This window comes from Lepisma saccharinum, chromosome 4 (assembly GCF_977018435.1).
Source record: "Lepisma saccharinum chromosome 4, izLepSacc3.1, whole genome shotgun sequence".
NCBI lineage: Eukaryota > Metazoa > Arthropoda > Insecta > Zygentoma > Lepismatidae > Lepisma > Lepisma saccharinum.
In genome coordinates, this window is record NC_139232.1 from 3858430 (window position 1) to 3880821 (window position 22392).

Here is a 22392-nt window from a genome sequence, read left to right on the forward strand (position 1 = left end):
TATTTTGGCTAAAGGCTTCTTCTTCTTTTCTTCCTTCTATTTTGGGAAAAGGCTTCTTCCTTTCTATCGTTGATTAGTGAAAAGGCTTCTTCTTCTTTTCTTCCTTCTATTTTGGGAAAAGGCTTCTTCCTTTCTATCGTTGATTAGTGAAAAGGCTTCTTCTTCTTTTCTTCCTTCTATTCTGGGAAAATGCTTCTTCTTCCTTTCTATCGTTGATTAGTGAAAATACTTCTTTCTTTCTTCTACTTTATTTTCTTTCCTTTTTAAAGCTTTCCCCGTTTTTTGCATTATACAGCAACACAAGCTATACTTATACAAAGATTAGGGGCGTCTAATCTGACAGTAGCGCCACCTCCTATGTAACGACCAAAAGGGGAATAGCCCAGGATCGCTAACAGCAAGCGCTGCCTATGGCCCAGTGCGTCTAATAAGGAGCGCAACCGTAAGTGCTTCGGGGCCTCTAATTTGACACAGCGCCACCCAGGGACGGACAACCACAAAAGCTGACGATATACTCCTCGTCAGAAGTATTACATCAAATTTTGATCACTAGGATAAAAAAGAATACATTTCTGAATTCATTTACTCACTTATTCACTTTCCTAATTGTTTCATATATGAGCATATTCTTAATTATCTTAATTGGCTATTTTCAACATTTTATACACTCCTTCTATAAGTTTTATACTCTTCCTTTATATACTTTGCATTTACTATAATATATATAATCACTCTTCTCCGCTCCTAGTTTCTACAATAAACTCTGGTCTTCTTTATATGGCGTGCTGCCATCTATCGTCGCTCTCGGGAAACATTTCTTCCTTGCATTTTTCATTGTGTCGTCGGAACTGGCACGTGACAGGGAACAGGCAGACAAAGACAGTAATTTTTTTTGTTATTTAGTGTCATATTTTTTTTGTCTAGACCGACATTCGAAATCGGAATCCCAGGCGTCGTAGTGCGCTGTTCTAATCATTCTGCCGAGGAGGTCGGCAGAGAGAGAGAGAGAGTATAGAAAGGTGAAAAGAGAACAAGGAAGGAATGAAAGACATATAAGAAAACGGACGATGAAAGTGAGTAAAAAAGATATAATGAAAAACAGAAAAAGGATATAAAGAATTTTAGTGACCATGATTATTGAAGAAGCCCACCTGAAAACACTCATCCTTGAGCCCTCCCGAAAAACACATTCTTTGGCGACACAACTGAAAATAAACAAGCATAAAACAATAAAGTGGAGTCTGTTGACGTCACAGCACAGAGCATCTGCTCGACGCTCCACAGTTGTGTGCGAACTTCCCAGATTCACTAATTTCCTCGCGGTTACACGCGTGCGAAAGAATCTTCTACAGCAGGAAAATTACATGCAGGGTCGCATCCTGTCAGCTTCCATATGGCAATTCACAGTTTGTGTAACGAAAAACCTCAGTATGTCACTTTCCTCGTCCAACAAATGAAGGGATTCTCGTGCAGAATGTGTTACCCCTCGCAGAAAAGTAAGTAGGTGGTAATGGCAAGCAAATAACTTCGTACTTTACTCTGCAAGGTCAATTTACTGGTGCCCTTATTAACCTTGAAAAAAGTTCTGCTCTTCACCTTGGTCTCTGTTACATCGGGGATGAACACCAAAAGCGGTTGTAATTAGGGTTGTTAAGGGTCCAAGAATTTTAAATACATTCAAATCCGGTCCAGGAGAGAAAATCAGCAAGCGTAAGTGGGTTCTGGATCGTAAAGAACCTTTTTATCTGTAAAGCATTTCAATTCGGTCCAGGAATATTTCTTTCCGAATGAAATTAAATATTGTCCAGGAACCTCTTCCTTGTACCAATTTAAACACGGTCCAGGAACCTTTTCCCCGGATCAATTTAAACACGGTCCAGGAACCTTTTCCCCGGATCAATTTTAATACGGTCCAGGAACCTTTTCCCCCGGATCAATTTAAATACGGTCCAGGAACCTTTTTCCCCCGGATCAATTTAAATACGGTCCAGGAACTTTTCCCCCGGATCAATTTAAATACGGTCCAGGAACCTTTTCCCCCGGGATCAATTTAAACACGGTCCAGGAACCTTTTCCCCGGATCAATTTAAACACGGTCCAGGAACCTTTTCCCCGGATCAATTTAAATACGGTCCAGGAACCTTTTCCCCCGGATCAATTTAAACACGGTCCAGGAACCTTTTCCCCGGATCAATTTAAATACGGTCCAGGAACATTTTCCCCCGCATCAATTTAAACACGGTCCAGGAACCTTTTCCCCGGATCAATTTAAATACGGTCCAGGAACCTTTTCCCCCGGATCAATTTAAATACGGTCCAGGAACCTTTTCCCCCGGATCAATTTAAACACGGTCCAGGAACCTTTTCCCCCCCGAATCAATTTAAATAAGGTCCAGGAACCTTTTCCCCCGGATCAATTTAAATACGGTCCAGGAACCTTTTCCCCCGGATCAATTTAAATACGGTCCAGGAACCTTTTCCCCCGGATCAATTTAAATACGGTCCAGGAACCTTTTTCGGAATAATTTTAATTACGGTCCAGGAACTTTTTTGCAGATTAATTTAAATACGGTGTAGGAGCCTTTTTACAGGGTGAATTTAAAAACGGTCCAGGAACCTTTTTCAATTAAACAATACGCAACTTGTACCGAATTGAAATTGTGAGAGTTAAAAGGTTCCGATTCTGGAACGGAACACAATAGAACCCAATAGAATGTATGGGGTTATTGGTCTTTTAACAACCCTGGTTGTAACTACGAAATGTTTTCGTACATAGTTCTGCCGGTTTAATTATAAACCAATTTTACATCTCTCTGTGCTTGTTGACACGTTGTTTTTGCTATTGCTACTATATTTCAGTGTCACACTTTATTTTTGTCGTAGTTCATCGCCGTACATCGATGATAATGTTACTGAACAGCGACCACAAGGAAAAGAACCTTCGGCCAAAAGTCTCCGCGCATCTTCCCCTCAATCGGTTCCACTCTGCCCCTCCCCTCCACGAGAGAGTGCGATGCACAGGAGTCGCGGATCTGAGGAGGCTCTTTTGCAAGTGGGTCCACTATACAGAAGGAATTGTCAGTCTAAATGTTGAAACACCAAAACCAAGATCCGTTTTAGCTTGTTTCTAGTCAGATAGGAGCACAATGATATGAATGGAATAGCACGTCGGCACCTATGGTGAGTCTGTACCTTTCAATGTATTCGGGAGAAAATCCCCTTATCTAAAATCTTTACCTGAGTTATAAAAGGGGGGGGGGTAAAAAGTAGGGTTGTTAAAGGTCCACGAATTTTAAATAACGTCAATTCCGGTCCTGGAGAGAAAATCAGCAAGCGTAAATGGGTTCTGGACCGTAAAGAACATTTTTATCCGCAAAGTATTTATATTCTGTCCAGGAACCTTTTTCCCAGATCAATTTAAATTTGGTCCAGGAACCTTTTACCAGATCAATTTAAATTTGGTCCAGGAACCTTTTTACCAGATCAATTTAAATTCGGTCCAGGAACTTTTTTACCAGATCAATTTAAATTCGGTCCAGGAACCTTTTTACCAGATCAATTTAAATTCGGTCCAGGAACCTTTTTACCAGATCAATTTAAATTTGGTCCAGGAACCTTTTTACCAGATCAATTTAAATTTGGTCCAGGAACCTTTTTAGCAGATCAATTTAAATTTGGTCCAGGAAACTTTTTACCAGATCAATTTAAATTTGGTCCAGGAACCTTTTTACCAGATCAATTTAAATTCGGTCCAGGAACCTTTTTACCAGATCAATTTAAATTTGGTTTAGGAACCTTTTTACCAGATCAATTTAAATTTGGTCCAGGAACCTTTTTACCAGATCAATTTAAATTCGGTCCAGGAACCTTTTTACCAGATCAATTTAAATTCGGTCCAGGAACCTTTTTACCAGATCAATTTAAATTTGGTCCAGGAACCTTTTTAGCAGATCAATTTAAATTTGGTCCAGGATCCTTTTTAGCAGATCAATTTAAATTCGGTCCAGGAACCTTTTTACCAGATCAATTTAAATTCGGTCCAGGAACCTTTTTACCAGATCAATTTAAATTTGGTCCAGGAACCTTTTTACCAGATCAATTTAAATTTGGTCCAGGAATCTTTTTACCAGATCAATTTAAATTTGGTCCAGGAACCTTTTTACCAGATCAATTTAAATTCGGTCCAGGAACCTTTTTACCAGATCAATTTAAATTCGGTCCAGGAACCTTTTTACCAGATCAATTTAAATTCGGTCCAGGAACCTTTTTACCAGATCAATTTAAATTTGGTCCAGGAACCTTTTTACCAGATCAATTTAAATTCGGTCCAGGAACCTTTTTACCAGATCAATTTAAATTTGGTCCAGGAACCTTTTTAGCAGATCAATTTAAATTCGTTCCAGGAACCTTTTTACCAGATCAATTTAAATTTGGTCCAGGAACCTTTTTAACAGATCAATTTAAATTTGGTCCAGGAACCTTTTTACCAGATCAATTTAAATTTGGTCCAGGAACCTTTTTACCAGATCAATTTAAATTCGGTCCAGGAACTTTTTTACCTGATCAATTTAAATTCGGTCCAGGAACCTTTTTACCAGATCAATTTAAATTCGGTCCAGGAACCTTTTTACCAGATCAATTTAAATTTGGTCCAGGAACCTTTTTACCAGATCAATTTAAATTCGGTCCAGGAACCTTTTTACCAGATCAATTTAAATTCGGTCCAGGAACCTTTTTACCAGATCAATTTAAATTTGGTCCAGGAACCTTTTTAGCAGATCAATTTAAATTCGGTCCAGGAACCTTTTTACCAGATCAATTTAAATTTGGTCCAGGAACCTTTTTACCAGATCAATTTAAATTTGGTCCAGGAACCTTTTTACCAGATCAATTTAAATTTGGTCCAGGAATCTTTTTACCAGATCAATTTAAATAAAGTCCAGGAACCATTTTTCAATTAAACAAAAAGCAACTTGTATGGAATTTAAATTGGGCGAGGAAAAAGGTTCCGGTCATGTTACGGAACCAAATAGAACATATTAAAATGTATGGATTTCTGGATCTTTCATAACCTCAGGGTTGTTAATTTCTAGGAATTGTAAATAAGTTCAATTTCGTCCGGAAGAGGAAATCACAAAGTGTAAATGGATTTTAGGCCGTAAACCTTTTTATGTATAAAGTATTTCAATTCGATCCAGGAACCTTTTTCAGGATGAATTTAAATACGGTACAGGAACCTTTTTTCTGGCTCAATTTATATACGGTTCATGAATTTGTTTTTCTGGATCAATTTAAATTCGGTCCAGTAAATTTTTTTCCGGATTGATTTAAATTCGGTCCAGGATCCTTTTTTCAATGAAACAATACGCAACTTGGACCGAATTTAAATTGTACTATAAAAAGGTTCCGTTCCTGCAGCGAAACCCAATAGAATCTATGGGTCACTGGACCTTTAGCAATCCTGGTAAAAAGCCAATGATTTCGTTGTAGCTCGACCACCACGCTTCAAAAGAATGAAATCCATCCAAAACAATGAAGGTTTCGCGCGCAATTAGAAATGATGAATTGAAATAAAGCGTGGGTGTTCCAAATTTAGCTTGTATCGAAGCATAGAATCCTTGCCTTAGGTGATTCAATGAAAATCCTTTCGCCTTAGTATCCAGAGGAGACACATAACTGTAAATGCCCAATTCTGCTTTTCTCCCACGTTATGAAGACGTAAAGTAGTAGTTTCTTCCATTGGAAAAAAATAACTAATTACAGTTGCAGCTTACATACTTTTAAAAGTAGCTAGTTACATTTACATTTACTCATGAGAAGTAACTGTTATACGTATATAACAAGGGAACGTATTTATATGTAGTAAAAATGTGTTACATATAAATACATGTTTTGTTATTTTCACCAAAATACTATGGAGTAAAATATGGAATTAAAATTATAAAAGTTTACCCTTCTTTTAATGACACTATACGAGCTACATAAAATACAGTTTCGGCATTGTAGTTATTACAGTGACTGTCTTCAAGTCTTGAAGAGAAACCAAAAGCGAATCTTTTCATCTGGGGCTGTTGTCGGGTGCGCAACTAGTAGCGAGGGTGGGGTTAGCAATGGGCTGCTGGACTTGGGACTCTATTTCAACGTTGCCAAAATAACGTTTGATATTTAACAATCAGGAGTCGATACTTCAGCCGTCGTTCTCTATTGTTGACAACAATTGAGGACTATAAGTGGTAAACGTTTTAAGTAAGTACCCAAAGCGAAAGTGTTGGGGAATCGCATCGTTCCGCACATCAGCCCGTAAGATCGTGCACACTCTTTGAACTACTTAGAGGGCTACCAGCCACTTTTCACGTTTACCACATGATAAAGCATGGCACATTTCACACTTTAACCTGGAAAAAGGTGTTTGAGCTAATGTGGCACTTATAGCTTTTACCAATTTTAATCTTCAATTGTAAATAAACAGGAATATCAAGTGCTTTACAAGAACAAATGGCAAACAGTTGGGAGGGGTAAATTTTTAAAAAAATGTTCGGATGACAGAAAAGTTGTAATTAACGCAAATGGAGGGGATAAAAAAGGTGGTAAACTTCAATCTGTTTAACGTCGCTTTGGACTTTGTCAGTTATTCCCTACAAATTCGCTCACACGGGGACATGTAGTAATTACTCGAATATGTATTATAAAGGGTAGGATGTTCCGTATAGGACGCCGAATTTGAATCGAGTGCTATTGTATTGTTTCGATTGATTGATTGATTTATTTAGTTTATTTTACTTCGCGTTTTGTGCCTCTTGGCTAATTTGCGAAGATGGGGATGAGTGATGAAATGATGAAATTGATGAATGGACATTCACAAACAACCAAGCCCGACCGGGATTTGAACCCGGGACCCTTAGCGTCGCAGCGCGATGTGCTAACCACTCGGCCACAGGGTCCGGGTATTGTTTCGAGGTTGACGGACCTATTCTTACCCATGTTGGCATCCGTCGTAATGATGATTAATGTATCTTCAATTGTTTTGACTCGTTTGTTGTGGTTTCCTTCCGAAAATCCTCGAATAATCCAGTAGCATGAAATCCATCCATCCGCTGAGAACGACTGTGTGGTGTGGGTTTTGGCAGGTGGAGTGTGATCTTACACCCTGTGATTTCTTCTTATGGGGGTTTGTGAAATCACAGGTGTACGCCAACAAACCACGAAATCTTTTGGAACTGAAGGCGGAAATCATACGGGTGATTGGAGGCATCGGGACAGATATCTGAGAGAGGGTTATCAACAATTTTGTGGAGCGTATAAATGCATGCAGACTCAGTAGGGGTGGACATATGCCTGACATTGTCTTTCATACGTAAATGGGAGATGTTACTGCTTACATATATCGTCGATGTTTTCACGAACTGGCGAATGTGTCAACTCCCCTGCATCACGAACCGGCGAATGTGCAAAATATTGATTTTGAAATATTTCAAAGTTGAAAGTAGCCAATTTTGCGTTACTTGCGAACCATTGAAAAAAATATTCGAGCTAAACTACATTTTGAGATAACAATAAATGTTGTGTGAGAAGGTAGTTCACATGAGAAAGAACACCGTAGAAAGAATTTTAATGAACAATAAATGAACAAAGGATTTCATTGTATCTATTCGTCAGTTCGTGAAAACAAAAAAAGAAATTTGGAATATTTTTAGCTTGATTCGTCATTGTAATTTTCACTAAAACTGCGAATTCTACAGTTCAAGGCTAAAACTTTCAACTTATTTATTGGATATTTATACAGAGTTAAATATTAGGCAAATCCTTAATACACTAATCATAACATACACCATAACAGTTTAATACGTAACAGTGAGAAATAGAGAAATTCACACAACACTAGACGTACCCGCAAATAAATTTCAAGAATAATAAAATTCAGGAAATAAAATGTAAGGAACAAAATAGTAATACATTGACCAACACTAGTCTGTTATCAAATGCAAAGTTATTAGACGTAAAATGGTTGTACAATTAGTGAGGTAATCTCACATAGTAATCTCTATAATCAGGATGAGAAATTACTGGTATTACTCCTTGACATAATGACAGCAAGTCCTGGTATTTTTTCATAGGCAGTTTTGGCTTTGAAGTAAAAGTACTTGGTGGTAAATTGTCCTCTTTAGCACTGCGTGGATTAGGAAGTGATATACTTGAGTGTCTGTTTAGGTTATGCGATGTTTTTAGAAATATATTGGGACAACCCTTGCGCACTTGAATTTGCATGACTTTTGTCCAGTCCACGGGTTCACCCTCATTTGTTGTTCTAACTTTTAGGATACGCAGGTACTGCGAATATTGTTTCCAATCTAAGACGTCTTTAGCATGCAACTCATGAACAGCATATGGTTGTTTCTTTCTTGCCATCCTGATTACCGGGATGAGTTGGGCAGGGATGACGATATCTTCACTCCGTCGAAGTGCGTTTTCAATTGTACTGTGAATAGCATCACCTTCACTTTGTCCGTGACTCGTTTCGAAGAAGAAAACATGTATGGTGTTGATGTTTTGAAAATAAACGAACATAGAATGCAGGATACTGTTTTTCTTCTGAGATGCACATCCATCGGCGAAGAATGCTACCTGTTTTACACCTTGATCATCTTTCATCAGCAGAAACTTCCTTAACTATGTTGCAACTTCATTCGGACCTTTCGCTAATCCTTCGTGCTAAATGTAGCGATGACCGCTTTTACTAGCTAATTCATAAATTGTAAAATTGTAGGCTGATAATTTTCTTTTGTAATGCAGTTCAGTTTGTTTGCTCTGTGGTAGATTTATGACTTGCTCCATGTCAAAGCAAGCAGCCACGAACTCCTGTGGATTTTGTATAGCTGTATCTTTCATCGCACCTTTAATTATCCTCACATTCTGTTTTTCCTGTATGTGCCTGTTATATTTTTCAATCAAGTCAGAATGATTAGATAAACAATTAGCTGATTTAAATGAGTTGTACGTCTTACACAAACCACAAAGATCTTTTTTTGGAGAACGAAATTTTACATTTTTTCTTACTTTTTCCTTTTCGGAAACCATTCGCTTTACTGGAGTAACATCCTCCTTTTGAGAACCATCTACTTTAAAATCTGTGTGGCTTGATCCCGGAGGGTTGTTGTTCTCTTGTACACTAACACGTCTGTTGCGCTCGGCGCAATCCAATATGAAGTGATTGTAACAAACCAAATCCTGACACGTTATATAGCAAATATTTCTTCTTCACAATACAACGTGAACATTCCTCGGTGAGGAATGTACGGACGATTCATTATCCCTGGAAGATATAAGAAAATCAGGATCCTTGTCCTCATCATCCGCTAACGTTTCTGAAGAACTGTCAACGTCACTAACTACTGCACTCGAGTCATTGATCACACCACCTGAGCTCTTCTTTGGCACTGACAGAGGAAGTTCATCACCTGTATCACCACTTTCAGAATCTTCTTCCATCCCGATCACAACACCTTCATAATAAATGTTCTCAGGATCCCACCACATTTTTACTTTCGCTCCATATTGCAACTTCTTCATTCCATGGGGAAGTGTAAGTTCTTGGCTTCTGACGATGTTAGTACTGCCATCAATCCACTTCACAAGCACGTCCTTATTCATATTTTCTGAATAATTACACAACGAGCCACACCACTAGAAGGCTATTCTTCAAAATAATATCAAAGAAATATGGCATTTCTTTTATAAACCATTCGAAATAATTTAGTTGCGAGAAGTAAACCAGATGATTGCCAATTTCATTGAAAGTCTCAAAACATAGACTGTACATTGTTCCAATAGAAACACAAATAACTGTGCTTTACATGTTTTCTGATATCTTACAAATGGATTATATTTCTTATGAAAAAAAATAATTATAAAACGTTTTATTACAGCGGCATCTGTTACGCAAAATGTAGTCGAACTGACACATCCTGAATGGATTGTAAAATGATATCATGTTTTTCTCTACGAAGCGGCGAATTTAATATTCGTCGGTTCGTGAAATTATCACAATACTAGTTTTCATATTCGTCAAAACGATGTCCATCTTTATCTCCTAAGCAATATTTAATAGAAACTTGAAACTTTGTGAGAGCAAAGTACAAGTTGTTCCAACATATACAGCGTCAAAAACTCAAAATGTCAAATTTTGCACATTCGCCGGTTCGTGATGCAGGGGAGTTGACATATTCGCCAGTTCGTGAAAACATCGACGATATGTGAAATATAACTATTTCATGATATTTTCCCAATTTTTATTTAATTTTCTAATCGGCGTCCTATAAGGAACACCCTATATTTTGAGAAATGTTCTAAAAAATGGAAATAATATGTAAAAACAAGTACAATATGTAAAATATGAGACAACGCATAATATATGTACAAATATGAAAAATAAAAACTGATTTTTTTTAGTCTATTTGCCATGATGCACAAAAATAATACAAAATATAACTGATTTCAGCTTCATACATAAATATGTATGTATACATAAATTGGTTCCCTATATATAAACAAGTACAGCGGTTATGTACTTCGTACATAGACAGAGTCACGTTTGCGCTACTTACTTTTATGAGCTACTGTGATTTTGCACGTCATCATATCACCTCCCCGTTTCCTGTGACTCCTTCATCACCGTATCACAAGCTTAAGCAGCCTCCATGTTCAACGAACGAAACTTCCACGTACCACTGTCTTTCTCCGTCGCGTACAAAGTAACAGATTTTATTCTTTATTTCTTATTCTGGTTCCCACAATCTTGATGACCTGAACTTGGAAACCGATCCTTTCGCTCCAAAGGTCAGCATCCCACGACGGCAGCTGGGCATGGATCGCCTTACGCAAGTGCAAAGGCCCCCTCACGCAAGCAATTATCGCGTTGCGTAAGCTGGGAGCGAGTTTTGTGATACTTGTAGACTTTGCGGCGTCTTCATTTGTTGATTCGTAGCTGTTTTTAATAACAAGAGCGTTCGGTTTGATTTTGATCTCATTTTTGTTATTTTGCGTCGCTTTTCTGCCACTTTTGGCTAATCGCAACCATGAGAATGAATGGTGAAGTTACACTTACAAAGAACACGTATGCCCAGGCCGAGATTCGAACCCGGGACTTCTGGCGTCGTAGCGCGCTGTGTTAAATTCCATGGTGGTCTGGTTAATAGCATTCAGCAGAGGGACAACACTTGTTTATTTATTTGATAGCCTCCACAGATTATACACTATTTCTGGAATATATGAAGCAACGACACGCATAACGGCAGAGAAAGGGAAAACGGGAATGGGCGGGCCGAAGGCAGTGAGCGCTGCTTGGTAGCTGCAGTCGCTTTTCCTTTACGCACAATCCCGTCATTTCTACTTGCGCAGGAACTTGTTTTCGTTCGCTCGCTGCAGACATTCCAGGAACATAGTATAGTTGCTTGACTTTCTTTGTTATCGACTTATTCCATTTGATTATTGATTAATTTTGTTTATTTACTTCGCTCTTCTTCCGATTTTGGTTAATCAAAAATATGATTATGAGCTGAGTTGTTATATTAAGTCCACTTTATGCACAGATAGGCTAATCGGGACTGGACGTACAGTTTAAAGCAAAATCCGAATCACTATGTGCCCCACCGGGTATCGAAACCGGGACTCCTTGATTACAAGGCGACGACGCTACCACTGCGCCATCGGGGAAGCCCTCAAGATGAGGATGAGCGATGATATGATGAAATTCATGAGACACTCTTAAATATGCAAGTGGAGTTGTTTGGTCGAACCTTGGGGTTAGCTGAGGGACTGCTCCTATAGTTTTACATACTAAGCACGAGACAGCTGGGGAGAAGCTATGCGAAAATTTTGCTAATCCGGAGGATACCATCCCCTGTACACCCTTTCCTCAGATCGAGCACTGAACATAATTTATATATATATTTTAATGATTCAGTTTCTGAAATATACGATACTGCACGCAACTCTGCAATTTATAATGACCATCTATCTTTTGGAATGACAAAGTTTTCAAATTGAAATTTAAAAAAAACTGTAGTGTCGTTTAAGAAAAAAATAATAGCAGGCAAACTGTTGAATTTTATTGGTAGAATGCTTATTGCAAATATTAGGGTATTGAATTGATTGAATTGGTGTTTTAAGTCCACTTTATGCACAGTAAGGCTAATCTGGACTGAACCTACAGTTTAAAGTGGAATCCGAACCACTATGTGCCTCCACCGGGTATCGAACCCGGAACCCCTTGATTACAAGGCGAGCACGCTACCACTGCTCTATCGGGGAGGCCCAAAAAATTTTTAGAGTAGCTTCAAACAGTTCAGTCAGACCTTGACTCTTAAAGAGTTGTTGGCCGATTAATTTTCTTCTTCTTAAAAGTTTATTATTGCATAATGTGTTCATCATTGCGCATGTGTTTGTTTACACCAAAATCATTGGTTGCAACACTAAGTGAAAACTTAGTCTAACGTTTATCTCTTTATGTAAACATTCTGTGCGAAGTTAAACCTCATTTGGACGACGATGATGGTATTAATGTTACATCAGAACTATAGAGAATAGAAGGGGAGATGGATCATTCGGTGTTGATAATTCAATTCAATTGTAGATATTTCGCCGAAAATCGTCGACCAGGATGCGGCAGCTAGAAGAAACTCCAAGCAACTGCGTCTGAATGATTGGTTCGGTTTTTGTGCATGATTCTCGGTTTGGAATTCGTGACGAAAACGAGGTCTATGAGACCATAGACTTGCCGATAAACACGCTCGAAGGTTAGGTGTAGTAAAATCAGACCGTTCACCATTGAATCGCAGCCGCACTCTAAAAGCCAATTGGAAAGAGGGACCGAGCTCTTGTCTTTGAAAGCTTAGAATTTTTGTGTGGAGCTTGGTTACCTCTCGGTTCGTAATTTTCCAGTGACCAACCAATGGAAGGGAACTTACTTATTATCAAAGTACTTTGATAGAGAGGAGCCTGAGCTTAAGCCTGAATCACACGGAATTGGATTTCCAGTAGGAATGCCCTAGTTGGTGCTGGACTGGCTACCCATTTAGTTGGCGCTGGACTGGCTACCCATTTGCTAGTTTTCGCCTCACACGACACTTGTTATCGTATTTGTCGATAGACGAGTGAAAATATAATGGCGGCCGCGTGAGATGTAAACAATGTATCACTTCACATTTTTAAAAGCCGATAACTATTCAACCGAGAGGAATAACGTTTCGTATTAAACGTTATTAGGTATAAAACAATGGCGCTGCTTAAATACATACTTTATAATGGTTACTGTAGACGTATGGAACAATATTTTAGTTGTTTCAATTTCCAGCCACCTCTCACCTCGCACACAAACATACCCTCTCTCCCAGCGTAGTTTCCGTAGATTGCATTTCTTGCTTGCAAGTTTGGCTGGGAGCGGTTGTGCCCCTTCTAAGGATTAGGATACGTTTGGGAAAGGGAGAGGTCATAAGAACCTTGGTACCTAAAACTAACCCAAGGTGTGTTTCCTTATTATTGAGGAGGATAAAAAATTTTTGAAGTATCCTGTTAAAATATGAATAATAATAATAATAGAAATATAATAAAAATATGAATTAAGAAATAATAAAATGATTATAAACAATTAAATAGAAATATGAATAAGACAATACAAAATAGCATATACTATACAACGAATACTATAGAGCAATTAAAAGAAGGAATTGATACATTAAGATAAAAAATGTGTATATCAGGTCCTTAGACCATGGCCAGGTACGGCCATTGTGAGAAAACTAGATTTGTTGAGATTGCCATTAGAAGAGGCTCAGTCTTGTATAAAGTCCTTAGACTAGTTGTTCCTTAAAAGTGGTAAGGAATCTTCCAATTGAGAACCACCAATAATGGATGTTCCTAGACTTCTTCTTCTTTCTTCAGACAGGTTCAAAGCTGAGTGATGGACTGGAAGGACGTGGCATCTTCTTCTTATCTTCTTCTTGCAGAACTTAATTTGCAGCACACACGCATCTGCTGGTGGTTTATATGAATGAACCGCTTCCCCTCAGCGATTTAATATAGAAGTGTCTTCTGTTGATGGACGTTAATCCTTTCTCATAAAACTTTAACTCCTTTTCTGTTTTCTTATTCACTACACTATCCACTCCACTTCGTCTAATTGTTGCTTGTCTCGAGCTGCGTCTGATGCTTATGTTCCTTTGTTTTGGTGGTTGAATTTCTATAGTAGCACTTGACCTGGATTTTGACTGTAGAGTTGTTCTTCATTTTTTGAGATGAGATCCGCGAGTTTGTTCAGAGCTTGGAAGGCTCCCATATCCTTAATCCCCTCACGCCATTCCACTCCTCGTAATATTTTCCCACACTTGGTGATAATATTGCACACGTGCTGCTTACATTCCATAACTGCATGTTCGGGAGTATCTCTCACGCTGCACACCTCACATATGTCTTCTGAACGAAGGTTGAATCGTTTGAGGTACACTCCGTATGGGCCATGTCCAGTAATATAGTGAACTAAACCACTCGTTGGATGTAGATTCTCCCGTCGGTATTTCCAATCCACCTTAGGCAAGTATTCCTTGACACGAGCTGCAGTTGGTGATTGTGTCCATTCTTTTTGCCAAAGCATCCAAATGTACTTTTCAATTTCGTCGTTTGTATTTGCTGTTTGTCCCAATACTTCCTGCACTTTATCAAATCTTCTTTTCTTTAGCCAATATCTTGCCGATGACCGAGTAACTTCCAGGTCTAGCGGAAGCACTCCTGCAAGCACTATTAAAGCATTGGTTGACGTTGTTTTGAAGGCACCTAGGATACGTAACAGCACATTTCTTTGTGCAGTTCTTAATTGATTCTTAATGCCGACCTGTCCAACCAACCGAGTCCATACAGATGCGGCATAACAAATTCTCGAAATAAATATCGCCTTATAGTACAAGATGGAAAGTTTAAATCCTATCTTCTTAGCATCATTCCCCATGCTAAGCACATTATGCAGGGCAGTCTTGGCTTTGGCTATCACTTCAGTAATGTGCGTTCTGAAGTTTAACCCTACATCTATTACAACACCCAGGTATTTTATTATAGTAGAGCTGCCAATATTAGAGTTATTATATTTCACCGTAGGATTTCTTTGTAACTTGCCCTTTAGCAATATGTGATGGCTTTTGTTTTTAGCTATTTCCATTTTGGATTCTTGAGCCCAGTGTCTCACTATACCTAACGTCTGCAAGGCTTTCCTTTCCAATTCCAATCTATTAGATGCATCTACTAAAATTAGAACGTCATCCGCATACGCAGTGACCTGAAGGACTGATTCCTCCCTTTGAAGGTTTCCGAGAAGTGGCTCAATTGCAATATTCCATAATAATGGTCCAAGGACAGAGCCTTGTGGGCATCCTTTATTTAAGTTTTTAGAAATTTCTTCTTCACCATATTCGTAGTAAGCAGTCCTGTTGTTGAGGTAGTCCTTAATGATGTTGTAGAGAGATCCAGGTATTTGCAGGTCCCTTAGTACTTTTAGGACATAGGGCCACCAAAGGTTGTCAAATGCTCCACCAATATCAAGCGCTATTCCCAAGACATATTTCATTGGATTCAATTGGACTGTTTTAATTACATCGTTTAAAGCATCCTCTGCCGATAGTCCACGTTTGAAGCCAAATTGTCTTCCAGAATTTTCCACTAATGATAGCCTTTAATCTAGTCTTTTAGCTATTAGTCTCTCTAGTACCTTGCTTATGTTATCTAATAAGCATATGGGCCGATATGTCTTTACTTCAGTCGGGTCTCTTCTAGCATCTTTAGGTATAATTATCAGCTTAGCTAGCTTCCATTGATCGGGGAACCGGCCACCAGCCAGACATTGATTATATATAACTTGCAGGGCCTGGAGAAGTTCATTTTTAAGTATTTTGAGAACCTCATTGGTTATTCTGTCTGGTCCAGGGGCTTTTCCACACTTTAGGGAATCTATGATATTAGCTATTTCTTCAACCGCGAAGGGAATTACCAGGGTACTATTCTCATATCCAATCTCCATCTTTTCCCTGATTCCAGTCTGAGTTGGAGAATCTTCTGCTATCTTGTCCTCCGGGAGTATTACTTCCATGAGGTATTCTATTGTGTCCCTCCAAGATTCTGTGTAAGTATTATCTTGCTTTCTAAACGTTGTTAGAGTCGTTTTTGTTCTTAGTTTATTTGTAATAATCTTATAGGGTATTCCCCAAGGACTCCTGGCTAGCTCCTTCTCAAGGAATCTTGCCCATGAGCTAACACGATACTGTTTGATGAGATTGGAATACATCCATTTAGATTTCCTGTATTTCCCAAGATAATACATGCGTTCACGTTCATTTCGTGATTTTTGATATAACTTCCTCAGTTTTCGCGTAACCGTTCTACGCCTTAATATATATATAGGCCATTGTTTGGGCTTAGTGTTTTGTGGGTTTCCTGTTGTTATTTCTATTGCATATTTCAATGCCGATGTAACACTTTGGAGATTCTCCTCTAAACTTTTCCCAGTGCTAATCTGATTATAAAGGAGCTTGTTTTCAAAATGTTTCCTCATCAGATTTTGCTCATTGGGACTCCAGTTTCTCTTATTGATTTTCCTCAAACTTCGAGTACTAGTGTGGATGCCGTTATTGTTGTAATTGTATCTGGTAATATTAAATCCAATAGTATTATGATCACTTTCTGTCAGATTTTTCACTCACCAGTTGTCTATATACAACCGCCCGTTTTGATCTACAAGTGTCACGTCTATATTAGATGAGCAACCATATTTATTACAGTAGGTTGGGGTTTTTGTTTGACAATTTACAACAAACAAGTTCCTCGAAGCAATGAACTCCTCCATTGCTAATCCTCTATCATCCGTTTTGTTACTAAACCACAGTTCTGAATTTGCATTGGAGTCCATCGCGATTAGTATCTTACTATTGGTCGCACTTGTGAGAGCTTTGTCCATGATATCGATGTATGGATCAATTGGATCCTTAAACTGACAATAACAGTTTATCAAAGTCCAGATATCACCTCCGATGCTAATTTCCAAAACAGCACAGTGCGAAGTTGATAGATTCTGATGCCACAGTGTGTCTATTTCTATATTGTTAACTATTATTGCCACTTTCGGATTCTCCGAGGTGGCAAAGCATCTCATCTTTTTTGGCATACCTGGGAGTCTACCCCTATGACTATAAGGCTCCTGAATCAGAGCTATGTCGATATTATTATTTTCAATGTATTTGATAACCTCTTCTATGACCAGTTTTGCTCCTTGTGTATTTAACTGCATGATTCTTAATTTATCAGTTTTTTGCCTATAAACATTTGTGTTTGTATTATTCATAATTGATTCTGGATACCAGTCTGTCATATAGTTCCCTATAGGTTGGACATTGATCACGGTTGCAGTCTCTTTTTCTGGTTTTACATGGTACACATATATATATTGTTGAAAGACACTGTTGCTCCTCGTGCTCCTCCCCACATTTCTTGCATCTCTTAGCTCTTTTGCAATGTTTATTTACGTGCCCTAAATCATGGCAGTTGAAGCATCTTGGTAGAGAAATAAAGTCCTTAACTTTTACTGTCATATAATTTAAGTACAGTTTTTCTCTGCTAATAATGATGTTTCTCATGGCGGGTGAAACTTCAAATACAACATGAGATGATTTATCATTTCTTTTCCCTGTTTTAAACCCTATTTTTAGGCGAGCTTTCATCTCATCCTTTGTCATGGAATCCTCAAAGTTAAGTTCGTATAATTCTTCCATTAGGTCTTCTTCTTGGTAGTAACTAGGCACATCATAAATGATGATTTTAGGGTTCCTCTTCTTGATGGTTTCCATTCTCAAGCCCTTATTAATCAAATTTTCATTTGTGGCCAGTTTGTGCAGCTCCTGATCTGACGCCAGTTCCACTATTAGGGTTTCAGATGTGGCTCTTATATCTGTCACCCTTATCTTATCTCTGCTAGGTTTAATATTGCTTGTAATGATTTGTTGAATTTCCCTTGGAGATTTACTATTTGCCTTAATGAACAGAGTGGGTTTGGAGGTTCTGCTGGGTCTTGGAGGTTCCTTAATATTCATTACTCTCTTAACTTTCCCTGCATACGTGCTATAGTCATTGTATCTATTGTCCTGTGCCTCTTCCACTCCTCTTTGTGTTAGTTCATTTTGTAAGAAGATTTTATCATTTTTGAGTTCTTCATTTAATGTCTTTAGAACCTCATTTTCACGCGCCAAATCCTCGTAGTATGCTGCTATTCTTGTAATAAGTTCTGTGAATAAAGTTTTGGTAGGAACGGTCAGCTTTTCCCTAGCAACTCCCATTTGCAGTTCATTAATTAGAAACCTAAAAGGGTTAAGGGGAAATTGTTCCAGGGTAAGCCGACAGTTCTCATCATTTACTTCATTTGTGCTGTTCATCCTGTCTTCTCTAGTTCTTTTGGGTGAAGAATTTTCCAAACTGGAAGCCACCCGTTTTTTCTTTCCTGAGTCCATCCTTTACCAACTCACCTTATCCACCATCAAACATTACATATCATTAAAAAATCAAAATATCTGGTGTGCCTCTTGGCAACAACACACTAAAACTACCCCGGGCTGTCCATTACATTACATAAACAATCACAACACTTTAAAAAGCCCGAGGAGCGGCTCCCCCCCCACCAGGGCGCCAGTCTGGTTCCGCCCGGCCTCTTCTGCTCACCAAAGCCTTCCAATTGGCAGGGTGGATCCCTCAACTGCTGATGAGGATGCTATCTTCGTGTTATTCGTTGGATTTCAGCAGTTGAAGGGGGCCGGTCGCGGGGGGACTGCTCCTATAGTTTTACATACTAAGCACGAGACAGCTGGGGAGAAGCTATGCGAAAATTTTGCTAATCCGGAGGATACCATCCCCTGTACACCCTTTCCTCAGATCGAGCACTGAACATAATTTATATATATATTTTAATGATTCAGTTTCTGAAATATACGATACTGCACGCAACTCTGCAATTTATAATGACCATCTATCTTTTGGAATGACAAAGTTTTCAAATTGAAATTTAAAAAAAACTGTAGTGTCGTTTAAGAAAAAAATAATAGCAGGCAAACTGTTGAATTTTATTGGTAGAATGCTTATTGCATATATTAGGGTATTGAATTGATTGAATTGGTGTTTTAAGTCCACTTTATGCACAGTAAGGCTAATCTGGACTGAACCTACAGTTTAAAGTGGAATCCGAACCACTATGTGCCTCCACCGGGTATCGAACCCGGAACCCCTTGATTACAAGGCGAGCACGCTACCACTGCTCTATCGGGGAGGCCCAAAAAATTTTTAGAGTAGCTTCAAACAGTTCAGTCAGACCTTGACTCTTAAAGAGTTGTTGGCCGATTAATTTTCTTCTTCTTAAAAGTTTATTATTGCATAATGTGTTCATCATTGCGCATGTGTTTGTTTACACCAAAATCATTGGTTGCAACACTAAGTGAAAACTTAGTCTAACGTTTATCTCTTTATGTAAACATTCTGTGCGAAGTTAAACCTCATTTGGACGACGATGATGGTATTAATGTTACATCAGAACTATAGAGAATAGAAGGGGAGATGGATCATTCGGTGTTGATAATTCAATTCAATTGTAGATATTTCGCCGAAAATCGTCGACCAGGATGCGGCAGCTAGAAGAAACTCCAAGCAACTGCGTCTGAATGATTGGTTCGGTTTTTGTGCATGATTCTCGGTTTGGAATTCGTGACGAAAACGAGGTCTATGAGACCATAGACTTGCCGATAAACACGCTCGAAGGTTAGGTGTAGTAAAATCAGACCGTTCACCATTGAATCGCAGCCGCACTCTAAAAGCCAATTGGAAAGAGGGACCGAGCTCTTGTCTTTGAAAGCTTAGAATTTTTGTGTGGAGCTTGGTTACCTCTCGGTTCGTAATTTTCCAGTGACCAACCAATGGAAGGGAACTTACTTATTATCAAAGTACTTGATAGAGAGGAGCCTGAGCTTAAGCCTGAATCACACGGAATTGGATTTCCAGTAGGAATGCCCTAGTTGGTGCTGGACTGGCTACCCATTTAGTTGGCGCTGGACTGGCTACCCATTTGCTAGTTTTCGCCTCACACGACACTTGTTATCGTATTTGTCGATAGACGAGTGAAAATATAATGGCGGCCGCGTGAGATGTAAACAATGTATCACTTCACATTTTTAAAAGCCGATAACTATTCAACCGAGAGGAATAACGTTTCGTATTAAACGTTATTAGGTATAAAACAATGGCGCTGCTTAAATACATACTTTATAATGGTTACTGTAGACGTATGGAACAATATTTTAGTTGTTTCAATTGTAATCACCGTGCACTCAGCGTAGATGGTGTAATTCATAGCATTTATGCTAGCAAAAATGTTAAAAGGAAATGCTTTCTTCTAAAGCCGGTAAAGATGGACGAGCAATTTGAAAAATGTTTGCTTTTATCAAAAATTAAAAAAAAGAAAAGTATGCACTAGAGATTAGCTCGAAAGAGAACTCTGGTATGCATATCAATATTCATACACGAGATTCGCAGGATTCATTCACAAATTCTAAGAAAATGAAACATTAATTTAATACACTTGTAATAATAAGGATTTTCATTTTCGGCTATTTTATTTGTCACGTACACATCTCATCGCTTCGCATAAATACCTAAATATTAATGAACTGAACACGAATGCATTGCACGTCATCACTGCACAGCCAACACTCGGAAACCACAGACAACAAATTCCCCTTTGCAAACTCACAGATCATCTTCACATGCCCAAACTTTGCTCTGATTGGCTGTTCCTCAGAATCCAGTCGAGGAAAGTCGGTAGCAATTAGAACATGTCCTATTCCTCCAAACCAGTCTAGCAGTCAGCCATCACATCCGGGCAGGTAGGTAGCCAGTTCAGCTCCAACTAACTTAATATCCAGTTCCGTGTGCTTCGACCTTTAGGCAAGACTTCTTGCGTATGCTTACTGGTTTGAATTGTTGTGAAGGTGCTGGCCTCCGTGGCGGAGTGGTTAGCACAGCACGGTACGACGCCAGAGGTCCAGGGATCGAATCCCGGCCTGGGTATTGGTGTTCTTTGCGATTGTCCCTTCGTCATATCATCACTCATCCTCACCCTCGCGATTAGCCGAAAATGGCAGAAAAGCGAAGTAAAATAAACCAAATCAACCAGTTAACAACCTATTATCAGATATGAATATCTAAGAATTTTTTGTAAAGTTTCGGCATTACAGAAAAGCATTGAACATATTTGTAATCAAAATCAGAAAATTAATCGGAAGAAAATGAATAGGTAACATACATTTTTCTGCTTACTGTAACCATTTTTCATTTAACCCCACAACTAACATTACTGATTAAAGATAAACATAATGCATATATGAATGTTCACTTCTTTGGTTATCACATTATCCGTTAAATCCGTGTGAAATGCAGTACAGATTTTTATCGGAAGCACCCTTACTGAACTGGCATTGTTCGTTACTGCATTCAACACAACTTGTCATTTTAAAGTGTGTATGGCCAGTTCTAATACGTACGATTGTAACGTCCCCGGCTGCCAGCCTGGATTGTAACTTTATAAATTATTAAGGTTGTATTTTCATTAGTTGATTTTGTAATGGCATTTCTGATCTGTATGTTAATTAATACCCTAAGTTGGTAACTTTGGCTGTATTCAATATACCTTAAGCACCGAGTTCATATGTATGCCACTAGAGGCGCCTCGCTAGTAGTTATTACTGTGCGCAGCTGTTCAGCGCAACCATAGTAAATCTAAGTAGTTCCTATAATCGCCACATGCTTACGCTGCGATCGGGGCTCCCAATGCTATAAATGAAGCCTGAATGTGGCCCTAGAATCAGTTGGTTTGTGGACACTGACTGGAGCAAATCGAGGGCTGGCTCCTCAGCTTAGGCTGAGAGGTCCACCTCCAGCCCTTGGTCTGAACCCGGTTAAGACTGAGGAGAGGTATCCGAACCTTGGTTCGACCCCAGCCTCGTGCTGAGGAACAAGGTACCCGACCCTTAGTTGGCTCGTCCCAAAGTCTTTAACTGAGCGGTAGGTAATCGAACCAGATTCGATCCCGGCTTCGTGCTGTGAGGAGTCTCTCGTCATACCGACTGGTTCGACCCCCGGTGTTGTCACCGCGTACCGTGGGAAGGCACCCGAACGTAAGTTCGTACCAGTATGTATATACTGAAAGTAAAAGTGCCAGAACGTTTCTCTTTTGGTTATATATATATATATATATATATATATACCCACCCCCTACTCCTCGCTCTGAGAGAGATATGATATATTCTTTAACGAAGGCCATGACTATAA

At 38.9% G+C, this 22392-nt stretch overlaps 1 protein-coding gene across 3 annotated transcripts in view; it reads right to left on the bottom strand.

Moving 5' to 3' along the window:
- The window catches only part of CNMa (CNMamide), a 130187-nt gene that overhangs the window by 37723 nt on the left and 70072 nt on the right, over window positions 1-22392 (bottom strand). For 2 of the 3 annotated variants that reach the window (XM_083121543.1, XM_083121542.1), the window contains exon 1: window positions 10602-10740. The exons of the other annotated variant lie outside the window; for it this stretch is intronic. In XM_083121543.1, the coding sequence (XP_082977669.1) occupies window positions 10602-10635 (34 nt within the window). In that variant the 5' untranslated portion in view covers window positions 10636-10740. Of the gene's footprint in view, window positions 1-10601; window positions 10741-22392 lie in introns of those variants that run through there. 3 annotated transcript variants of the gene reach the window in all.